General features: G+C 36.1%; 1 protein-coding gene and 2 long non-coding RNA genes across 3 annotated transcripts; all 3 read left to right on the top strand.

Annotated features, from left to right (window-relative positions):
• The first annotated feature begins 835 nt into the window (after positions 1 to 835).
• Positions 836 to 1,921, top strand: LOC140810080 (uncharacterized). The gene is made up of 2 exons (XR_012113235.1): positions 836 to 1,025; positions 1,624 to 1,921. It is a non-coding gene; the product is annotated as an uncharacterized lncRNA (long non-coding RNA).
• A 412-nt stretch (positions 1,922 to 2,333) lies between these two features.
• On the top strand, positions 2,334 to 7,064 carry LOC140810230 (uncharacterized). Its single transcript, XM_073168103.1, has 5 exons — positions 2,334 to 4,346; positions 4,521 to 5,177; positions 5,370 to 6,146; positions 6,255 to 6,346; positions 6,434 to 7,064. Exons 1-5 carry the CDS (start codon positions 2,334 to 2,336, stop codon positions 7,062 to 7,064), a joined length of 4,170 nt encoding a protein of 1,389 aa, XP_073024204.1.
• A 188-nt stretch (positions 7,065 to 7,252) lies between these two features.
• On the top strand, positions 7,253 to 8,894 carry LOC140809702 (uncharacterized). Its single transcript, XR_012113155.1, has 3 exons — positions 7,253 to 7,535; positions 7,625 to 7,648; positions 8,671 to 8,894. It is a non-coding gene; the product is annotated as an uncharacterized lncRNA (long non-coding RNA).
• The last annotated feature ends 16,258 nt before the right edge of the window (positions 8,895 to 25,152 follow it).

The raw sequence follows: 25,152 nt of genomic DNA, 5'->3' as shown, positions 1-25,152 counted from the left end.
CTGTCCAAATCCTAGACAGACGGGAGCGTAGACTTCGGAACAATGTGACGAAGCTGGTCAAAGTCTAGTGGCTGAATCAATCAGGGGAGGAGGTGTGAGAGCCCAATATATTTGGCCCAAACACATTCCTAAGCCCGGCCCAATTTGAGTAAGTTTTAATTAAAAAAAAAAAAGAAATGAAATGATAAGTATCACTTTCTCTCTCCCGTAAGCTGCATCGGCCGAGCTTCGTTTTCTTTTTCTTCCCTTTCGAAATTTCATTCCTTGATTGTGGTCGCTCCGCTTATCAAAAAATTAAAGTAAGCATAGTTTTGGAATCTTCTCGACGAGAGCTATCCAGTGATACCCATTTTGCAAGGTTTTATCGCGACTCTCGTAGACCCGTCGGAAACCCGCCGCCTGTTTTCGCCGGAAAAGTTGGAAGAAAGCTTCGGTTATGTTGTTTGAAGCTTAAATTCGAAGCTTTAAGCAATTTTCGAAATTTCAGAGGTAGAATTACGATTTTAGGGTTTCGAATTTTGGGCATTTTAATTCAATTGAGTTCCAATAACTAATATATATTGGATTATTGATTGTAGGTGCTATATCGGAGTCGATTGGAGGTATTAAGCTAATTTTCGGAATTTATTTAGATAATATTTCGAATTTAGCCTATTAATTTGGGATTTATGAATTGTGAAATGTTAAATTGTTATTGGGTGTGTTTATAGCATTAGAAATAGAAAATGAAAATTTTGGAAATTCCTAGTAAATATCGAAAAATTTCAGATTCGATATGATCGAATTTTCGGAAGTTCTAGTTGTCCGGTATTGAGAGATTTAAGTTAAATAAATCATTATATTTGACTTTGCGATGAGTTTTAGAAATTGTAAAGCCTAAATTATGGATTTTTGGAATTTTAGGCTAAATTAGTGAATATTGGAAAAATAAATGGGACTTGATATGAAATGTATTATTTGCCACAGGATTGGATTATTCGAGAAATCCTTAAGAAATTCAGTGGTAAATTAAGGGTTCATTTGAGGTACGTATGAACCGTTTTATTATGACGTCTATAGTGATGTGAAATGACGTTAAGTACTTTGTAATAAGTTGTGACGTGCTTTATGTGTTTCTGTGAATACTTGATTGCATTCATGGATTTATTTGAGTTGATGCATAGCATTTCGAGCCTTGACTCCGTTGATTGCTAGCATTACTGATCTGTTGCGATGTTGCGTCATCTATGGAGTGAGTGATAGGATTAGATCACTCCTGACATCTCATCGATGGAATGGGTGATAGGACTAGCACTCCTGATGACTTGCATGAGGGCTGAGCGGGTCGCACCCGTACCCTCGATGCTACGTGCATGGATAGCGGCGGCATGCTATTACGTTGCTGCATTCCTGTCACGGGTGGCCACTGTTCTTGTTGCTGATGCGTTTCATTTGGACTCCGCTTTGGTATCCATTATTTTGTTGTTACCTTTCACGCATTGCATTACATTGCATCGCATCGCATCGCATTGTACTTGATTTTATTTCATGTCAGTTATATTTGTCGTAATATTACTGGTTCGTCGTACTGGGGCACGACCCCTCGTTTCTTTTATGCTGTGGTTGTTTTTGATGCCATAGCAGGTTATCCAGGAGGATTTGACGCGTCTGGTGGAGCGTCAGGTAGTGGTGCCCAGTCGTCGAGTCGTGGTTGAGAGTTTCCCAGATATATATACACTATATTATGGAGTCATACATTTACCGGGGAGATGCCCCGTGTAGCTGTACTGTTATGTTTACGATGTTTTGAATTGATAGTGGTGTGATCGAGCCTTGCCGGCTCTGCATGTGTTTAGTCCTGGCCAGTGCGGCTATAGGTTTGTGAATTGCTATTATGACTTTATTTCGAGTATATAAATGTTGTTTGTGATGTTTTGATATTTTTGGGATGTCCTATTTACGAATAGGTCATGCCGAAATTTCTGTAGGCCCAAAATGGAAAATTTTTAATCTCTTTCGCTGTTTACATCAATAAATCCTGGTTGTTTGGTCATTAAAATTAATCAGGAGCACGGGCCGCCACAGTTGGTAATAGAGCGTAACTGGGATATGCTCGAATTAGAGTCTAGGGCACTTGAGTCTAGACACAAATAAAATGATTGCGTATGTGTTTGACTATTTGCTCTTGTTTGAACTATGTGCTGTGATTTATTTGAATTATCCTGATTTAGCACTGTTGATTAGATTTTGACTTAGTTTAATAACTAGCTACGAGGCTAAGTTCAGCTTTCCTTTGGTTCTTTTGTGCTTATTAAGTTATTTTGCCTTGATCTTAAATCCTTGTGTCTTATAGAATGGCACCTGGAGGTAGAGGTAGAAAAGGGAAGGAAATAGCGCAAGAATCTGAGGCACAAAATGTTCGAGGACTTGCTGATATCATTAGAGGTAGACGTGGTCGACCTCGAGGACAAGTCGCTCAAAATGTTGAAGAAGAAGTTAACCAAGAACCTCCTCGACCTGAAAGACCTGGAGCTAGACAGGCAGTGATTGAGCAAGAAGTGGAACAGCTGACACAGAAAGTTGGAGGAATGCAGTTAATAATTTCGCAGTTCCAAGAATTACGTCCTCCAAAATTCTTTGGCAACGAGAGCGGAGAAAAAGCAGCAGGCTGGCTGAAAAGCATAAATCATCTATTTAATTTGATGGAGTATTCCCAAGATATTAAATTGAAGCTTGCCATCTACCAACTGAAAGACCGAGCACAACTCTGGTGGGAAGCCACAGAAGAAGCAATGAAGGACTCTGGTGAAAGTATTACTTGGGATGCTTTTCGTGCTCACTTTACCCAGGAATATGCACCACCGTCATATTATGCTGCTAAAGGAGAAGAGTTCAATCAGTTGGTGCAGGGAAACAAATCAGTTGTGGAATATGCTTCACAGTTTTCTGCTCTTTTGCCCTATGTTCCACATGTTGCTAGGAATGATCAGGCTAAACTATCATGTTTTCTGCATGGGTTGCAATGGACTGTTCATACTTTGGTAATGACTGGATCGCCTAATACGTATATTCAAGCAGTGGAAAAGGCGAGGAAAATTGAAGCAAGTTTGCTCAGAGGAGACCCACAGCCAGGTCCATCATCTGTTTCTCAGGGATCTGGTAGTAGTATGTCAATGCCAGTGGATTTACCTCCATATCAGCCAGTACAGTCATACCAACAACCCAAACAGCAGAGGTACAAGGTAAAAGGAAAGCAATTCAAGAAGAAGTCTCAATCCAGCTCTTCCAGTTCAGGAAGTGCACGAGGAGGAGGTTCGGTTGGGTCGTCTAGCACTGTACATTGTGACCGATGTGGTGGTCGACATTTTAGTTCCCAATGTGTAGGAGTACAGGGATCTTGTTACGTTTGTGGTCAAGTTGGGCATTTTGCCAGAGTATGCCCTAATGCACAAAGACAGCAATTTCAGCCACAACAGTCTGGACAAGTTCCCCGTGGACCAGTCTTTAGACCATATGCTCCTACCCAGTCATTTCAGCAGTCTGGCTATCCACCACCTCGAGGTCCTCCTCAGCAGCAATTTCCAGTGCCGCAGCAGTCTCGAGTACATGCGTTGACTCAGGACCAGGCTCAGGATGCACCAGGCGGAGTGATTGCAGGTATTTGCTATGTTTTCGATTATCCTGCGCGTATATTGATAGACACTGGAGCATCTCATTCATTTTTATCTGCTGCATTTGTTGATGAGCATGAGATTGCTACTATTCCGTTGTTGGATACTGTGTCTGTGGCTACTCCTGCCGGTGTATACTTGATGTCTCGCGAGATAGTTTTGAACTGTGTGATTAGATTTGAGAATAATATTATGATAACTAATCTAATCAAGTTAGCCATGTCTGATTTCGATTGTATCCTCGGTATGGATATACTGACGAATTATCGAGCTACTGTGGACTGTTTCCATGGAATTGTCAGATTTAGACCGTATTATGGCAGCAAATGGAATTTTTATGGTTATGATTCACAGTCTCGAATTCCATTAGTATCTGCAATGGAAATGTTCAGGTTGTTGTCAATCGACAACGAAGGATTTTTGATCTATGCTCTTGATGCAACACGGGAAGAACGATTGAAAGTTTCAGACATTCCTGTTGTCAAGGATTTTCCTGATGTATTTCCTGATGAGATTCCGGGTTTTCCGCCTCAAAGGGAAATAGATCTTAGCATTGAATTGATGCCAGGGACAAATCCTATATCTAGAGCACCATATCGTTTAGCTCCGACAGAGTTGAAAGAGCTCAAAGAACAGCTTCAGGATTTACTGGAGAAAGGCTATATCAGACCAAGTATGTCACCTTGGGGAGCTCCAGTATTGTTCGTAAAGAAGAAAGGCGGAACGATGAGAATGTGCGTCGATTATCGGCAGTTGAACCGGGCTACTGTGAAGAATAAGTATCCTCTGCCGCGTATTGACGACTTGTTTGATCAGTTGCAGGGTACTTCTGTGTATTCCAAGATTGATCTTCGTTCCGGCTATCATTAGCTCAGAGTCCGAGAGGAAGATGTTCCTAAGACAGCGTTTCGGAGACGTTATGGACACTATGAATTCCTAGTTGTGCCGTTTGGGTTGACTAATGCTCCAGCGGTGTTTATGGATTTAATGAATCGTGTATTCCGGGAATTCATAGATAAATTCGTTATCGTTTTCATTGATGACATCTTGATTTATTCCAAGTCACAGAACGAGCACAAGGAACATTTGAAATTAGTTCTCCAAACACTTAGAGAAGCGCAGTTGTATGCCAAATTTTCTAAGTGTGAGTTCTGGTTGGATAAAGTTTTATTTTTAGGCCATGTTATATCTGCACAAGGAGTATCTGTTGATCCTAGTAAAGTTGAAGCTGTTATTAATTGGCCTAAACCAACCAATGTGTCTGAGATTCGAAGCTTTTTGGGGTTAGCTGGGTACTATAGGCGTTTCATTGAAGGATTTTCTAGAATAGCTAGGCCTATGACCCAGTTGACACAAAAAGATCGACGTTTTGTGTGGACTGCAGAATGTGAGTCTAGTTTTCGGACTTTGAAAGAAAAGTTGACCACATCTCCGGTGCTAGCTTTGCCTTCAGGCTCAGGTGGATTTGTTGTCTGTACAGATGCTTCTCTAAATGGACTGGGTTGTGTTTTGATGCAAAATGGGCGAGTTATTGCATATGCTTCTCGTCAGTTGAAGCCACATGAGACTCGATATCCAGTTCATGATTTGGAGTTAGCTGCCATTGTGTTTGCATTGAAGATATGGCGTCATTATCTGTACGGAGAACAATTTGTGATTTATTCTGATCACAAGAGTCTGAAGTATCTTTTCACACAGTCTGACTTGAATATGAGACAGCGTCGATGGTTGGAATTACTTAAAGACTTTGATTGTGAGATCCAGTACCAACCAGGGAGAATGAATCAAGTTGCAGATGCTCTGAGTAGAAAAGTTCAGCCTAAAATGTTGGCATCTTTGACTATTTCAAAAGTTCATGAACATTTGGGAACTTCAGGATGGACTTATCAGTCTAAGGGCGACTACTTTATAGTTTCATCTATTCAAGTTGAACAACAGATTGTTTCTAAAATTAAAGCAGCACAGAGAACTGATCCACATGTTCATAGATTGAAAGAATTGACTCAGACAGGTCAATCTAACAAGTTCAGTGTTGCTTCAGATGGATGTCTGCGCTATCATGGTAGACTTGTGGTTCCGAATTTGATAGATTTGAAAGAATCTATACTTCGTGAAGCTCATTGTAGTCGGCACAGTGTTCATCCTGGAATCAGAAAGATGTACCATATCTTGAAATCTCATTATTGGTGGGAAGGTATGAAGAAAGAGATTTCTAACTTTGTGGCTAAATGTTTGACGTGCCAAAAGGTTAAAGCTGAGAGAATGAGACCTGGTGGTATGTTACATAGTCTTGAAGTGCCACAGTGGAATTGGGAGCACATTGCTATGGATTTTGTGACACACCTACCTCGTTCTAATCGTGGCTGTGATGCGATTTGGGTGATTGTGGATAGATTGTCTAAATCAGCCCATTTTATTCCTTATGATCGTACTTGTACTTATAAGAAAATGGCAAAAATGTACACCGATCATGTAGTGAGATTGCATGGTGTGCCTGTAATTATAGTATCAGATCGTGATCCCAGGTTTGCTTCAAAGTTTTGGGGTAGTTTGCAATCAGCATTGGGTTCAAAGTTGGCGATGAGTACTGCATATCACCCACAGACAGATGGTCAGTCTGAAAGGACTATTCAGACACTCGAGGACATGTTGCGAGCAGTCGTGATGGATTTCAGGGGTGGTTGGCAGGAATCATTGTCACTTGTTGAGTTCTCTTACAATAACAGCTTCCAAGCAACCATCGGAATGGCACCATTTGAAGCCTTGTACGGTAGAAAATGTAGATCTCCGATATGCTGGGAAGATGTAGGAGAAAGACAGATGTCAATGCCAGAATTTTTTCAAGAAATGAAAGAGAAGGTTGAAATGATTAGGAAAAGAATGAAAGCAGCACATGATCGTCAAGCCAGCTATGCTAATAAAAGGCGTAGGCCTTTAGAATTTCAGGTTGGCGATCAGGTTTTCTTGAAAGCACCATTTCGTGGTACTATGAGATTTGGGCGCAAAGGGAAGCTAGCTCCGCGTTATATTGGTCCATATGCGATTGTTGAGAGGATTGGCACGTTGGCTTATCGTTTAGACTTGCCGCAGAGTTTATCTGCGATACATGATGTGTTTCATGTATCTATGCTGCGAAAGTACGAGCCGGATCCTTCTCATGTCTTGAGGACTGATGAGGTGGAGTTGGATAGTTCCCTTAGCTATATTGAGCATCCAGTGCAAATTCTTGATCGCAAAGTGAAGCAACTGAGGAATAAGACGATTCCATTGGTTATGGTGCAGTGGAGTAGACATGGGAGAGAAGAAGCTACATGGGAATTAGAGGCTAAGATGCGTCAGGAATGGCCTCACTTGTTTGAAAATGTAATAAATTATTCCATGTATTCTGATTTCCCTATGTACTATCAGTGGTAAATGTTTGTAAACCACTTTTGTATAAATGTTATGTATGCTAGATTTCGAGGACGAAATCTTTTATTAGTAAGGGAGAATGTGAGAGCCCAATATATTTGGCCCAAACACATTCTTAAGCCCGGCCCAATTTGAGTAAGTTTTAATTAAAAAAAAAAGAAATGAAATGATAAGTATCACTTTCTCTCTCCCGTAAGCTGCATCGGCCGAGCTTCGTTTTCTTTTTCTTCCCTTTCGAAATTTCATTCCTTGATTGTGGTCGCTCCGCTTATCAAAAAATTAAAGTAAGCATAGTTTTGGAATCTTCTCGACGAGAGCTATCCAGTGATACCCATTTTGCAAGGTTTTATCGCGACTCTCGTAGACCCGTCGGAAACCCGCCGCCTGTTTTCGCCGGAAAAGTTGGAAGAAAGCTTGGGTTATGTTGTTTGAAGCTTAAATTCGAAGCTTTAAGCAATTTTCGAAATTTCAGAGGTAGAATTACGATTTTAGGGTTTCGAATTTTGGGCATTTTAATTCAATTGAGTTCCAATAACTAATATATATTGGATTATTGATTGTAGGTGCTATATCGGAGTCGATTGGAGGTATTAAGCTAATTTTCGGAATTTATTTAGATAATATTTCGAATTTAGCCTATTAATTTGGGATTTATGAATTGTGAAATGTTAAATTGTTATTGGGATGTGTTTATAGCATTAGAAATAGAAAATGAAAATTTTGGAAATTCCTAGTAAATATCGAAAAATTTCAGATTCGATATGATCGAATTTTCGGAAGTTCTAGTTGTCCGGTATTGAGAGATTTAAGTTAAATAAATCATTATATTTGACTTTGCGATGAGTTTTAGAAATTGTAAAGCCTAAATTATGGATTTTTGGAATTTTAGGCTAAATTAGTGAATATTGGAAAAATAAATGGGACTTGATATGAAATGTATTATTTGCCACAGGATTGGATTATTCGAGAAATCCTTAAGAAATTCAGTGGTAAATTAAGGGTTCATTTGAGGTACGTATGAACCGTTTTATTATGACGTCTATAGTGATGTGAAATGACGTTAAGTACTTTGTAATAAGTTGTGACGTGCTTTATGTGTTTCTGTGAATACTTGATTGCATTCATGGATTTATTTGAGTTGATGCATAGCATTTCGAGCTTTGACTCCGTTGATTGCTAGCATTACTGATCTGTTGCGATGTTGCGTCATCTATGGAGTGAGTGATAGGATTAGATCACTCCTGACATCTCATCGATGGAATGGGTGATAGGACTAGCACTCCTGATGACTTGCATGAGGGCTGAGCGGGTCGCACCCGTACCCTCGATGCTACGTGCATGGATAGCGGCAGCATGCTATTACGTTGCTGCATTCCTGGCACGGGTGGCCACTGTTCTTGTTGCTGATGCGTTTCATTTGGACTCCGCTTTGGTATCCATTATTTTGTTGTTACCTTTCACGCATTGCATTACATTGCATCGCATCGCATCGCATTGTACTTGATTTTATTTCATGTCAGTTATATTTGTCGTAATATTACTGGTTCGTCGTACTGGGGCCCGACCCCTCGTTTCTTTTATGCTGTGGTTGTTTTTGATGCCATAGCAGGTTATCCAGGAGGATTTGACGCGTCTGGTGGAGCGTCAGGTAGTGGTGCCCAGTCGTCGAGTCGTGGTTGAGAGTTTCCCAGATATATATATACACTATATTATGGAGTCATACATTTACCGGGGAGATGCCCCGTGTAGCTGTACTGTTATGTTTACGATGTTTTGAATTGATAGTGGTGTGATCGAGCCTTGCCGGCTCTGCATGTGTTTAGTTCTGGCCAGTGCGGCAGTTTTGTGAATTGCTATTATGACTTTATTTCGAGTATATAAATGTTGTTTGTGATGTTTTGATATTTTTGGGATGTCCTATTTACGAATAGGTCATGCCGAAATTTCTGTAGGCCCAAAATGGAAAATTTTTAATCGCTTTCGCTGTTTACATCAATAAATCCTGGTTGTTTGGTCATTAAATATTAATCAGGAGCACGGGCCGCCACAGGAGGCCACATGGGAGACAGAAGCAGACATGAGGACTCGCTACCCGGAGTTGTTTGGTAAGATCTAATTTCGAGGACGAAATTTTGTAAGTGGGGGATGAACTGTAGAGCCCAAAATCAGTACGTATAACCCATGCATTTGTTTAATTGTCAAATCATTTATTTAATTTTAAAATGCTTTTTTGGTGATGCGTGATTTATTTAAATTGCATTATTTTAATGTTTATGTGATGTACATTAAAATATTTTATCGAGTTTCATGTTTCAGGCGATTATTCGATGTGGGATCGAGGAGAAGAGACCGGGGACGACTTTTGGTAATTTTAAAACGTGGTAATTTATTTTAAGCTAGGATAGGGGCATTTTAAATGATTTATTAAGTTTTAGCATTTTAAAATCTAATGTATTTATTTAGTGATTTAAATATTTTAAAACCTTTAAACTTTAGCATTGGTACATTTTATTTTATATTAGGAGACTTTGTTTAGTAGTAGGAATTAACATTTTTAAATTAGCATTTCTAAGTGTGTATTTAAAATATTATAGTAAGATATTATTTTAATTAATTGATAATTAATATTTAAGCAAATTATTTTCCTAATCTAATCTGAAACACACACACACACACTTTTACACACACCCATATACGTTTCACACAACACAACACACACATACACATTTTCTCTTCAATTTTTTTAAGAAAACCTAAGGTTCTTATTGCCAAGAGCAGCCGCCCCTTTCCTCTGAAATTCCAGCAAGGTTTTGTGGTGTTTTCTTCAAAGAAAATAGTGACACGTTAGTCCCGGATCAACCCTCGCTCCGTTCTCTCTTCGGTATCGTCGTTTCGATAACGTTAAAGATTTAAAGGCACATATATTCTGTTATTTCTGCATCGACCTTGTCATATTATGTGTCGTGTTATTTTTATGTGTAAAATTTTATGTATGACGTTCGTCGTTTGAGCAGAAAATGGTTTGGATCAGTTTTGAGAAAATTTTTAGATCTGAAAACTCGTTTTAACTATCTTTTCAAATACTGCGATTTTTCAGTAGTGAATCTGAGAAAACTTTCAACGTGAAAATTTTAGAACTTTTCGATACCTTCGATTTGATATAAAATTCGAAATATTTGAATTAGAAATAAGTGAGTTATGATTGTTTTTTGGTGGGACTACTCAAACGGCGACTTTTATGAAAATGTGGTCCTGACATGTTCTTGAAGTTATTTGTTGCAGGCTTCGTTGGGCAATGCCGGGCTTGTGCTACTGCATTTAGATATGTTATGGGATGTATTTTGGGGTTATTTGGTGGTTCGTTTGGGTCGGGATTGGCTTGAGATATAATAGAAATCGTAGGAAGCGAAACGATGCCGAATTACGGGTTATTGTTGTATTGAAGTTACTTGTCGATGTTTGGGAACGTTCGGGTTGTTTGTATGGGTTTGAATCAATGTAATAACATCTCAGGATGAGTCTTGAGGTGTTGGTTCGTGGTCCTTAGGCTTGAAGTGAAATGGTGAATGAATAAGTTAGTGAATTTTCGTGAGTTTGCAAGTCCAGTGCCTACCCGGACCCGTACACGGGGTCCGTGTACCCCCTCTTAAAAAAAATTTAAAATTTTTTTTATTTAATTTTTTTATGATTTGCTTCGGGGTTCTATATCATGGTTTAGTTCAATGATTTACAAAGTCGAGTCATGGGAATTTAGAACGTCCTAAGGAACTTAATGAGCTCGTAAGTAAGCTTGATAGTTACGTCTAAGTTATGCAAGTTAAGCATTTGAATTCATGTTATTATGTGCAGCAACGGCCCCAATCGAAGTCCAATGAATCCCACAACGCCAAGTAAGTATGTTTGACGTGCAAGAAAATATTTTAAGTTTTGAGGTATGCTAAATGTCTTGTGACCAAATTATGAATGAGTTTGGAAGTCGGTGAACGTGGCCGAGGACCTCTCCACCCCGTTAAATTATGAACGAGTTTAGATCGTGATTGGAAAGCGTTAAATCATGAACGTGGACCAATCAGCCAGTTAAATTATGAACGGGGATCTCATGTATGCGGCAGTGGATACGTCCCTGTCATCCCAGTACTGTGGTTTAGTCTGATCAGGCGAAATTTGTTAGGGGTCACTTGCATTGAAACATATCTCTACGCAAAATTATGAAGCTATGTATGTTCAAGTATACAGGCTGCAGCATGTTTATGAAAAGTTTATGTTGATGGCACGTCTAAGTATGTATGTACGTATGTTCAAGTTTTAATACGCAAGTTCAAGTTTTAAGTATGTATGTCCTATTTTAAAGTTGCATGTGATTTTATTATGTACTACTCGTTACTACCAGTTTATACGTGTTGAGTCTTTAGACTCACTAGACTTGATCGATATAGGTGAGGATGTTTATGAGGAGACTGAAGGTGGGGACCGAGGAGCAGGCTTGGACTGAGCGGGAGGCTAAACTCGAGGACCGCCCATGTTTTGAAGTTTTTATGAAACGTTTAAAAGTACTCTTATTTGTGTTACTGGTTTTGACTCTTAACAAATACTTTTGGCAAACTTTAATATGAGATTTTTTGTTATAATGGTTGTGAGATGAACAATTTATTTTATCAAATTTCAAAGGTTCACTTCTTATTCAAGAAATTTTTTAATTTTTCCGCAAAGTTTTAAGTAGCAAAAGTACGGTACGTTACAATTTGTGTGTGTGAAATGTTGTGCAATTGTTGGAAACGAAATGTTGTTTAGCTTTTCTGTATGTATCTCTTTTGAAGAAGCTTGCATTTGTAGTAACAATAGGGTTGAGCCATTCTTGAGTTGTGTCTTGCCTGACTGAATCTGTGATCAGACTAGTTGGGCTTGACAAATGAACTATCCGGTATATACCCAGTACCAAATTTTTTTTATTTTTTTATCAGTTCGACGGGTTTCCCAACTTGATCAGTTAGATTATGATGTTCATATATCGTACTGGACTTTACAAAATAAAGGCATTTCTCTTTGCACGTGTTCACTTTGGATTGAGTACTACAGTAAGTGGGATTGCTATCATTATCGCTGAAGCCAAGACCAGCTTTGTCTCTCGAGTGCTTCTGCAGCTTTTGCATTTTCTCAAGACTTGCTGATGACTTATTCCAAATGTTACTCAATTTAGCTAGTTTCTTATTCTGAAATTCAACTAAATAGCCATTATCGCATAGTTGAATGATATTAATTAAATTATAACACATATTTTCAACGAGTAACATATAATTAATGATTACATTTCCACGGATAATCTTACCCTTACCATCTGTTTTACCCTTAGCATCCAAAGGTGATATTGGGTCCTTCACATTTGATTAAATTAGTCTGACACCTCAGGACCATTATTACTCATGAATACATAAAACTTCATGTATCACTGTATTGGAACTTGTTTGACACTGTACAAGCTCTTTTGAAGTTTGCACATTATTTCCCTTTCTCCCATACTTCAAATCTTTGTAACTGCTTCATTTCTTCATCTAGCTCACTATGACGAAACACATCTAACTGCTCCAAATATAATTCTTTTTTTGCCACCAATCAAAGTGTTGTCCTGATAGTAGTTAACTTTAACACCAGAAAAAAATCTCAATGCAATCAATGACTTCATTTTCACCTTTTACAAATCAATTTTAACAATGACCATGATATCTTACATACATACATAACTAATATATAATTATTTGTGTTTCATAGTTTTTTTGTATTTTGCAGGACTGTGCCACAATTCAGTATTACTCAATCATAATGTTAATTTTATTTGAGAGATTTACCTAAATAGACTTTACACAATTGCTATAATCAATTTTAGTCTTCATTTAAATTAATTTACCAAAATAATCTTTTTATCATATCAAATTACAAAGATATCCCCTATCTTTTAAATCCTATTCACTATCAATTTATTCATCTCAAACTCTTTATTTTATTATCTTATCAATTTCGTACGTATAGAAGCGGCCGTGAAATACATCAATCATATTTTTTTAAACAAGTATGAATTTCTTTTTTTCCACTTAACTTTTACGTAAAAAAAATTGATTTTATATTGATATTACTGTGTGAGTAGGTATATGAGTTATGACAAAATCAGTTTGTTACTAATTTTGTTTATGTCAAATCATTAGAATATATTGCCTAGAACTGATTGCTGTAATGTTGATTTTAATTTTTTTTAATATTTGACTTGATTATTTTCATGAGTAACAGTCGTAATTAAAATATTATAACGTTGGTGTTTTCGTATGCACTAATTCAAATTAACCATTCATAATTTTATTAAAATATGTTTATTGATATAAGCAATAGTATTAAAAAAATATCTTATAAATTAAATAAAACAAAACAAATGTTAAATCAACTCTTTAAAAAATAGATAATTAAATAAATGAATCAAGAAAATGAAACATATGTGGTCATAGAAAAAGGGTATTTTAGGATTTTTAAATTATATGAGACATAATGCAAATTAAGTAATAAAGAAGGCCATTTTTAAAATTATGACTTTGAAATAGACTAGAATAATCAATATCCCATTTTATTTTCTAGATGCACGATGCAATTTAACTTGAAACTCTGTTTTAAACTACTGTATTTTGTGTTCCATGTTTATTTCTTATTGTGTTTAGTGTTTGCATCAGATTAACAAATTTGTTTTTTAGCTTTTGTATTATTTCTATTAATTGAACGTTTTTATATTTAAAATATATTATTGTATAATTTAGTTTTGGAATCATAGTAAAACTACCATTTTAATATTGACAGCATACAACTAAAATAAAAAACAGTATAACATAATTTAATATTAGAAGAATGCAACTAATACAAATAAAATGCAGCACAGTCGAATGGAATTACATAAAATTAGCGCACAATAACAATAAAATTTAGACAACTAAAATTAACTACAAACATCCTCCAGTTCCACATTTAGGCCAGCATTTTACTCTTTTCATGTGGCTTCAATATACCACAATCACCCGGAACTTCATCATTCACATTTTTTTTCATTCATATTTTCTTCGCCTAAATCTTTGTCGCTCATATTTTTCTATTCCTCTTCCGTGTCTTCTTAATTCACATTTTCTTCATCTGAATCTTCGTCATTCGCATTGCCTCTAAGTTGGTTGTTTGAGGTTTTCATGACCCATATCTCCAAATATTTTGGGAAGGGAATAGGTTATATGTTATAATTTGTCTTCATCCTATCCACGTTCCATCCATATCCACATGTAAGCATATCCATCAAAGAAGGAATATACGACTCATTCGAAGTTTGGAAACCATGATCCTCGTCCATTTAAACAGGTTGTGATGACACATGGTATTATGTAGTGTGAGAAGTTCCAGCCTCGTTAGCAAACTCCTAATGTGGATGAGGCGACTCTTCGAAATGATGCGAGTGAGGTGGTTCTTGATTATGACGAGGATGATACATCTCTTGAAATCGACACGGCTCAGATGTTCTATCAAGCATTACATAAAGCCTCTCGTCAATTTGTAAAGCTTCTATCATAGCAGACTTCAATTGAAAAGTTCAACAATCATTTTTCTTAAAAAGTACTAGAATTATTTTTCTTTCCAATTCATATGGCTGAAACACTACACATTTAAAATATGAATATTTTTCACCATTTAAAAATAAACCAACCAACTATTATTTGAAAATCCAAAATAAAATCATTCAACACATAAAATCATAAAACGTCAACCAACCTAAACTAACATTATTTCAAAAATAAATTTAACTCTAACATCCTCTCAAACAAAAGCATCATAATCATAAAATATTTAAGTAATCATAAATCATAAACTTATTTTATTTGCGGACAACTAGCGACGGTCCTCGGGTTGTGTTCACTTTCAGTCCAACAAGATCAACCATCAAGAGCTCCATTAACATCAATCTCATGCTCACCTGCATCGATCACACATAGTGAATCTATTGACTCAGCAAACCTTAATCGTGATAACAAATAAAACATATACATTCACAAGAAGCAGTGAAAATACTTTACTTAAAATAACTTTTCACGAACATAAACTTTAACGTTTTCCTTTCAACATATCATATCATATTTCCTTTCATCATATACGTATACGTTTCCTTTTTTTATTGAATTCAGATCCTCAATTGTGACTTTCGTATTAGCTGAAGGTCGATGGATCTATCTATGTATTACCACGGCACCAGACGGTGGGGATATCAGCGACACTCTCATCCGTCAACTGAACCTTGACCTTACATATTATCGTATCATCGTGTCATCGTATCAGTCACAATCAATTCACCTCATTCAACTTTGCATATTTCCATTACTTATAAAAATTCATGCATATATAAATCTTTTTCTTTTTAAACTAAGCACGCAACATATCTTTCAACATTAACGTTTCATCATAAAATTTCATAAACATTTAAAATAAACACTTTAATATTTATTACAGCATTCAGGGCACTGCCATGACGTCTAACATTTTTCAGATGTAAAATGACTGTTTTTCCCTTGAAACCCTAACTTTTCTAATTTATTCTTAGACCTTAACACGATGACCTAAATCATTCTAAGCTTAACATAATGCCTAAAAATTCACCCATAAATATTTCTTAGATGTAAACTTAAGCTCCTCGACTAATTTCCCAATTCGTTCTTTAAAATTAGACGTACATCCCGGTTCTGACTCGTATCGACTCGAAACTTAACCAAACTTTAACCAAAGCTTAATGACACCTAACTAAACATATTCAACCCAATTCAAGCCCATTAAGACCCTCTATCAAGCCTAGACCACCTACTGAAGTTTTGGCCGCTCATGGTTCGAACCCTAGCTTCCCTAATTATGCAACCTTCGGTCCTAGCCACTAACCAGCCCAACCAGACCTTAGCTACCCACCTTAGGACCATGAATAACCCATAGGGAACCTTTTGGCGAGATCTTATCATGCCTAGAAGCCGCAGCCCTCCAAACCCGTTGCTACATGCATTCGCGTGCAAGCCTCGCGCCGCAGCCACTAGCCCTCGACCTAGCCCTCATGCAACCTATCTAAGACCGTGTCTCAGCCCTCACTAGACCCATGGACGTGCCCTTGACAACAGCTAGCCGTCATGTGCACCTAGGAAGCATCCTCACCCTTCACCCTTCAAGGATTCTAATTTTTTTTTTTGTTCAGCACTTCACCCTTCACGTCCAGCCCCCATGCAGTCTCACATAATTCTCCCAAACCCTCTCAAATTCGTCCCTTTGGATGTGCCTAAAATGGCAGCTCCCTTATGTGGGGACCCGGACGCTAATTCCATTTTTAATCATTCTTGGAATAAGTTAATCAATTAAGATAAACAGGGTCTAATTTTTTTAAAATGCGGAACGTAATGGAATCTGTCTGATAAAAATATCAACATACAGTATAAGTCTTGTACAATGATAATATAACCAAACTAGGGTTCAACAACTATATCTCAAGTGATGAATCCTAATCTACTTCTGCTCCGGATCTCCACGCTAACTTGTCCTCTCTCATCCTCTTCCTGACCCTGATCCTGTCCCACCTGTTGTCATGCACACTTACAAACAAGACAACAGCCGGATAACTCCGGTGAGAATATCATCCCAGTATAAACAATGTCAGAATGCAATCATATAAAACATATATAAATGCATATAACAGTTAACATCAACATGTATCAAATCTGAAAACATGAACGATATAAAACTGTAATTCAAACTCATGACTCGTCATCTCAGACTCGACTCATCTCTAATCTAGGGATCCCGGTTCCTGGATATTGTCACATATATCGAATCTCAGCGATAGGAGTCGGTCTACTCCTAAGCAACATTGATATAATTCAATCATCCAGTGTCTTGGCATGTCCGCCATAGACTTGGCATATCCGCCAATGACTAGGCATCTCCGCCCATGACTCAATACATGCTTTGCTATAAATCAATAGACTAAGCATATCAATCTTATGAATTGCAAACATCAATGCAATAAAGTAAAGTATGTGGTTTGTGGGAAACTCGAGTCCAATCTGACTCAAGTCGATCTCCCGGTTAACATTGATTTATACCTTTCTGTCTGTCGATCTGACTTTGTCGAAGTCTCGAACTCAAAGCCTGTCAATACTCAATCTGGCAATGACAATATCGAGGGTACTATATCAATATACCACTCAATTCAATACTGGATATAATCAGAAATAAATCACATTCTGTTTCAACATCATAACTGTATAATCTCAATATACCCAGTAATACAAATCAACAAATATCAATTCCCACAACTCATAATCGATAACAACACAAATCTGGTATCAAATCTCAATCAAATCCATTCCGAAAATCGTAACAATTTCATACGATATTTGTTTTTCAATCCGGTTTCGATTATACGATGTCTACTATGTCAAGAACACCATATATGAATCATATCCGATTATGGCAATATCATATTTTCAAATCATAAAGAAAATCAATAAAAATTACGTCCAGTTGAAGCTCTCGTCGATAGGAATACAGTACTGAAGTCAGATTGAAAATCAGACGGGCGGATCTTGCACAAATCACAAATCTATAAGATAAAAGGCGTAAGGATTTCTACGAACTTTTCCTCTTTTCTTTCTTCAAACTTCTGAAAGAAGGAAACTTATATAAATATATATATATATATATATATATATCTCTTTGCATGTGTAAGATACGTGTCTCATCTTTACACATTTCAGGCGACGCTCGGGCGGTCACAAACTACCGCTCGGGTGCCGAACCTTCTGTCCAAGTACTCGGCTTGTTACACACTGGCGCTCGAGCGGTCAAAAACTACTGCTCGGGCACCAGACTTTCTGTCCAAACTTTAATCTTGTGATGCATTGGCGCTCGGGCGGTTCTTTTCTATCGCTCGGGCGCCAGATGTTCTGTCCAACATCTTAGCTTATAATGCACCAACACACGGCTTCTTCAGTTGAGTTCCTACAACCTCAATTCTGTCAATTAATCAACGTCTGATTATAGTAATTAAATCTCGGGCATTACACCTTAGGTATCAATAGCATGAGTTTTAAATCATGAGAACATAAGTTTTGATCATGAAGAATCCAAAAACGAACTCAAAGAAAGGTTACATGTATTCCATGCAACAAATATCAAACTTATATTATGGTGTGACAGATGAGTAAAAGGAGATTAAAGCGTACATTTGATTTTATTACACACGAAAACAAATTAGCGATGTGAAGAAACGTTTGCGGAGAGACGACCCTTGCTAACTTTCTCCAAAACCGTGAGTCTCCTTCTCAAACTTCGTGTGTGCGGCCGTGTGGTGTGTGAGGGGAGAGTCCTAGTATTGCTTTAGGGTGAGGGGCGTGTGTTATGAGGATTATGGGTAGGGTTTTAAGGCTTTTATTTTAATTAAAACACATGGTATAAGCTTAGGCCCATTAACCAATTTTAATAGGCCTATTAAGCCCCTTAAGTAATATTTAAAATATTTATTTTAGGAAAATTTGTGAAAATATTAGCCGAGTTCTGAATACGTCCCTATATTTGTCAAAAATTGATTGTCGATTTAAAATACGACTCGGCGTATAAAAACACCTCAAAATTTGCCATTTTTTTAAAATACCATATATTAAATAACTAAAATTAATTATTTAATAAAAATATTTTCCCTTATGTGGTTCCTAATCTGCGTTCCTCGACCGCGTTTCGAATAACCTTTACAACATAGTTTTAATGCATTCAAGTAGAAAACTACATCCTAAACAAATAAACATGTCTAATATAAATAATTCATGCAATCGAAATCATTTAATTAGTTATTTTTCATTTTCCCTAGATTTGAATGCAGATGGATTACGTTATCACATTTTGGACCTTACACAAATGCCTCACGAGGCTGATCTTGCAACGAAAGTCCATGAAACCAACTCTTCAAAACTTCTGCATCGTTCCTCTGAAAAACAATTAAAATAATCATCATTAATTGAGTAAACATTTAAAATATGGTAATTTTAATTTTTAAAAAATAGTGTGTTATAACAAACTTACCATAACACATCTAAAATTTGCATCATTAGGCTGGCCTATATCCATATTCTGCTTTTGGATCGATGGAGGTTATCAAACAACAAGTTATTTTATCATACCACATTGCATACTCACGTATTATACCCGTATTTTCGATTGCAGGCTCACCCACAACAATCAAATTGACACGATCATCCCATGCGTCAATGTTTTTTTATGATGTTCAGCCCAATTATAGTATCGTCATCCTTGTCGGGTGCATTCGTGAAATTCTTCCCCATCAAACATTGGCATTGGAATGTGCTACAACTGACCAAATCGCAGTAGAACTCGGTAAGGACTATGCTTCTCGACTATGTTGAGACATATAAGCGGGCACACCGAGTGCCAATTTTCTTTGTCAAATTCATTAGAATACAACACCCATTTAAACTACAATGAATGGAAAAAACAAACAACTAAGATGAAAAATTCTAAACATATATAACTTGCAACTATATTTAATTTTTTTAATAAATACCTGGTTGGGTTCCATCTTATCCAACAATTCACGAACGACTTGTACTGAGTGGGTAGTAGTACGAGTCTACATAAAATAACGGTTACACCTACATGAAAATAAATTTGACAAAATATTTATAATGCACTTAACAAAAACGCACTTGCACAAAAATTTATAAATATACCTTTCGCCAAATGGAGGGAATAAAAGGATTTGGTCATCGTGCTCACCGTAATCAGAAATGTCGCCAAATGGATCTGGACAAAGAAAGGTAATTCTAGAAGATGCCCAAACCTAGAATAACAATACATTAATTAAACATGATAATAAGTGTGTAACGGAATTTTTTTTTGAAAATAACAAATAATTCTTAATTAATATATACCTGTAAAATGAAAATCGGTCCTGCTATTTCACCCTTGCCGATAGTTGATGTAGTATTCAATTCACGGTTGAGAAATTCTAGCACAACACTTCCCCACGTACATTTAAAAACATGATTAATGTCTTGGAGAAGACGTAAGTACATCAAATTTACCGAAAAGTCATTTGAATCAGGTAACATACACCCTCTTATAATCATCAGGTCACACAACGAGTATACCGATCCACTTCTAAATTTGAGCTATTCTCGTTAATCAAATTCGTTCTACAATATTGATCCAAGACTGACATTACCAATTTGTTACATCTGAAATTATTTATATGTTGTAGAAAAACTAACCATTCAGCACAAAAAGTTTGCCACATACGTGGTTTAAAAAACTCATCAACACCGGTGACAACAAATCTATTGATATTTAGATTCCATATCAGCTCAACATCTATCTAACAACGTTAATGTTGTCTCACCAATGCGAAGATGAAATATATGGGTCTCCCAACGACATATTTCAGTGAGATCCGTAATCAAATGATTATCATATTTGAAAAATCCACAACGAATAATGTCATAGAATCTCATATCATTTAAATGCACAAGAACACGATGATATATTATTTTATCTTCACATAATTTTGATATAATATTGTCAGATCGGTGCACTCTTAAAGTTTTATCCAAATTATTTGTTGAGATCACACTGGATATATGATTTTCTTATGTAAAACACTATCATCTATTGGTTCAACGTTAATTTCATCATGTATTTCATATATAAAGATTAAATAGTGAGAAATTTTAAAAAAATTAACTTTTATACTAAAACTTTTATTTCATTTGTGAAAATGTTATAACTACAATTGTTTTTTTAAATAGTTATGAGAACGTTAAGAAATTAATTAATATTGATAATAATAACATTAATAAAAACACTTAATAATTTATTTTTTAAAATTTATTACATACACACTTTAATTTTAAGAATAATAATATCTTCGTTAATTTAACATATTAAATTAAAACAAATAAATTACAACAACATATCAGATAAATGTAAACTACAATAAATATTTTGGCAAAAACTTGTGTGAGACGGTCTCACGGGTCATATTTGTGAGACGGATCTCTTATTTGGGTCACCCATGAAAAAGTATTATTTTTTATGCTAAGAGTATTACTTTTTATTGTGAATATGGGTAGGGTTGACCCGTCTCACGGATTATGACCCGTGAGACGGTCTCACATGAGACTTACTCAAATATTTTTAAGTAAAAACAAATATATAACTATAAAAATAAAATCATAACTAATATAGTTAACGAATTTTAAAAAATATAAATAAAATCACTTAACTGTTTTACAAAACATTATAAATTTAATAAGTTTTATATAAAAAAATATTTGAAAAATGTATGTTCACATGAATATAATAACATAATGACAAATAACGATAATATAATAAAAAATGAGAAAATAATTGTTATTTAAAATTATGATTTGAAAATGCGAAAAATAAATAAAAAATAATAAGATTATAACTATAACAAAATTTAAAAGTAATGGTTATTTTGAAATAAAAGTAGACTGAATGAGAGTATAGCAAAATTTAAAAATAATTATTACCTTGAAATAGAAGTACACACAACGAGATCTCGAGCTGTAGCAAGATTATAAAAAAATTTATCAGAACGATCAAACATTACAAAAAATTTAAGTAAGATGAGGGAATAATAAATTTATGAAAACGATCAAACATTTATGTCGCTTGTTATTATTTCGGCGAGGGAGTGAAAGTTTTTTTTTCCTCATATTTTTAACTATATTTTGATAAAATGTTTTCAAAACACTGTATTTTGATAAAAAGAAAGTACCATATTTCGATATAAAAAAACCCATCCTCGCTATGTTGGTACATATGAGATCCTTGATCGAGTTGGTGATCTTGCTTATCGGTTGACATTGCCACCAGCTTTATCTATAATTCACGATGTGTTTTATGTTTCTATATTGAGAAAGTATGAACCAGATCTATCACTTGTGCTTTGACCTGATGAGATTAAGCTTGATCCTTCACTTTTCCTATGTTGAACAGCCTATTTGCATTCTGAATCGGAAGGAGAAAGTATCGCGTAACAAATCAATTACACTGGTATACGTATGATGGACACGACTTAGTGTGGAGGAGTCAACGTCGGGAATTGGAAAGCAAGATGCGAGAATTATATCTACACTTGTTTGATTATATTTCATATGTTCCATTGTATTCGATATATGATGATCTATTTATTGATTTCAGTTTTGATATGTACTATAACCGGTGATGTGATACCTCTTGTCTGATAAAAATTAAATATTTAAAATGAGTTTTTAATGACTACAATGGACTTCTATAGCAACTTAGGTTAATCATTTTCGTAAAGCGAGCACGTATACGAAGAAGTTGCTATAGAGTCCCATTGTGCAGTCACATAGGCACAGGCCCGAGCTCGGGACATGACAAGATGGTATCAGAGACGGTCACGGGCAAGGAACACCGAAAATAAGTGCAAAGTGCTACGTGCATGAGAGCCACTTCTTGAACCTGTAAGAGCAACCTATAGATTATCGGCGATGGTGGATAGAGGGGGCAGGGCGCGACGAGGACGTTGCGTTCTGAAAGAGAGTTGATTATGATACCTCTTATCTCACATGATAAAAACTAGAGATTTAAAATGAGTTTATAATGGGCTATAATGGATTTTTATAGAATTGGGTTAATAATTTTCTTAATGCGAGAACGAATACGAAGTAGTTGTTATAGGAGCCCATTGTGTAGTAACGTAGGCGTGTGCCCGGGCTCGAGGTGTGACAGACATTCTTCGGCTTACAAACCCGTAACATAATTTGGCTACAAGACAAATCGCATACTTCAAACATAATTATTTTGCACGTCATACATACTTACAAACATCGTGAACCTCGTTGGATCGTCCTTGGACATGCTGCACTAACATACTAAAATTTATACCCAAAACAGCTCCTAAATTGCATTTGGACACATACGAATCTCGAATTAAATGGAACCACTTAGGACGTACCAATCGACTCGGGACTCAACTCATACGTAAAACACATCCTAGGCTACTGCCCAAGGCCCTAAACCAGCCCCGGACCATAACCAAACCCTGTACCATGGTTAACGAACAATATAGACACAAGCTGCCCAAAGAGTGATGTTATGGCACTTATGCGTTTCGTACAAATTCCTATAGATTCTAACTCGAACCAAGCCCTACAATCGAACCTTAGACATAGATTATGACCGCCCATTCCAGCCATTAACACACCAAAACCCCTTAAACAATCTAAAACCATTCACCCTAACTCGCGAGCCTCACCTACGCGTGCAACACCAAGTTCAGCTCCACCAGCTTAGCCATCAAACCATACACTATCCCACACATACTAGGCCTATCCCGGGACCATAGGACCACGCCTAGACCCTAGACATGCACCTTGGTCCAGCCTTCAAGCAACCTAACGTGAAAACCTGCGGCCTAACCCCTATGTGCGTGGTCGTGTGATTTATTTGTTTCCTGCTGTCCAGCAGCCTCTTGCCCCATCATGGCCCACCTAATGACATCTAAACACACCGTAAAACATAGCCATATGTGGTAGCAAGCCATAGGATCGGTCCAGCGAAGACTGACGATCAAAAACTCGAGAACAACGTTGAAGTTCAAGCAATATATATTGAAATGATTTTTAATAAAGTTCTAACATACATATAATCAAACCAACAAGTTTTCATGCATATTTTATATCAAGATACAGTATATAGCATGGTCGAAGCATAAAAGAAAGGTTTAGACATGTCTTTACGTTAAAAACGCACAAAATATCGATAACAGTTGCGTGGAAGAATGGAGGCCGAACGAAGACGGATTGCTGCGTTTAATGGCTTGAAAGTGACTAAATTTATCAAGGATTGTAGTGTGAGTGTTCGGCTAAGCTTGCTGATGAAATAAAGATGAAATTTTCGGCCAAAGTATGTGTAAATATTGTGTGTTCTTGGTGTTTTGGTGTGTGGTGTGTGTGCGCGTGAGTTGTGTAGGGAATTAGGGTAGGATTCTTACTATTATATTTAAATAAGATAATGACTGGTGTTTAGTTTAATTAAATCACCATTTAAAATTACTAATTAAGCCCTCCAATTTTTGAAATTAAGAGTCCTACAAATTTTAAATTCTACCCATAATTAAATGCTAACTAATTTAATTAATTAAGTCATAAAAATAATTATTAAAATATTATATTTCGAGTGGACGTATTTAAATTTATTATTTTCGAATTAGCTAAATAAGATGCTTAACGTCCATATTTCACTCGATAAAATAAATGTAGCCCTAAAATGTTAAAATTTAAAAATATTTTAAAATATTTACTTTCTCGGCTTAAAATAAAACATACTTTAAATTGTTAACACCTTAATCGTCTCCAGTCTCTTTTCTCAGTTCGGCATCGAATATTCGTAAGAAAGATACAATTTGAGAAAACACTTTAAATTACATAAAATTTTATTCCGTATTACTTGTTATTCATGATTTATGTATGCTGAGTCATTAGACTCACTAGACTTGATCGATTCAGATGGTGTAGATGAGGAGGCTGGAGGTGGTGATCAGTGAACAGACTCGGGCTAGTGGCAAGGCAAACCCGAGTACCTTGTAGCTTATGAGATTTTTTTATGAACATTTAAAAAAAAAACTATTTACTTTGATTTTATTGCACTGATTTTGGTGACTAATATTCTGAACTTTTTATATTATATTAGATTTTTCAAATTATGATTTATTTTTTAAACTTGGATTTTTAAGGTTGTGGTATTTAAAAATGATGGAGTTTTAATTAAATTTATTTTTAGTAGGAGCGGCGACCGTTATTTTATATTATGAGTTATGTTTATAATAAATTATTTAATAAGAAAATTTCAAAATTTTCCTCAATATTAAAGTAGTAGTATTTTTAAGACACGGTTCGTCACATGTGAAGTATTATATGTTTATCAATGTTATGTATATATGGATACTTAAAATTTCGAGGAAGAAATATTTTATGTGGGGGAGAAATGT

Source organism: Primulina eburnea, chromosome 13 (genome assembly GCF_022965805.1).
Source record: "Primulina eburnea isolate SZY01 chromosome 13, ASM2296580v1, whole genome shotgun sequence".
Classification (NCBI taxonomy): domain Eukaryota; kingdom Viridiplantae; phylum Streptophyta; class Magnoliopsida; order Lamiales; family Gesneriaceae; genus Primulina; species Primulina eburnea.
The sequence above is the reverse complement of the archived record's forward strand: the minus strand, read 5'-3'. Positions and strand labels throughout refer to the sequence as shown.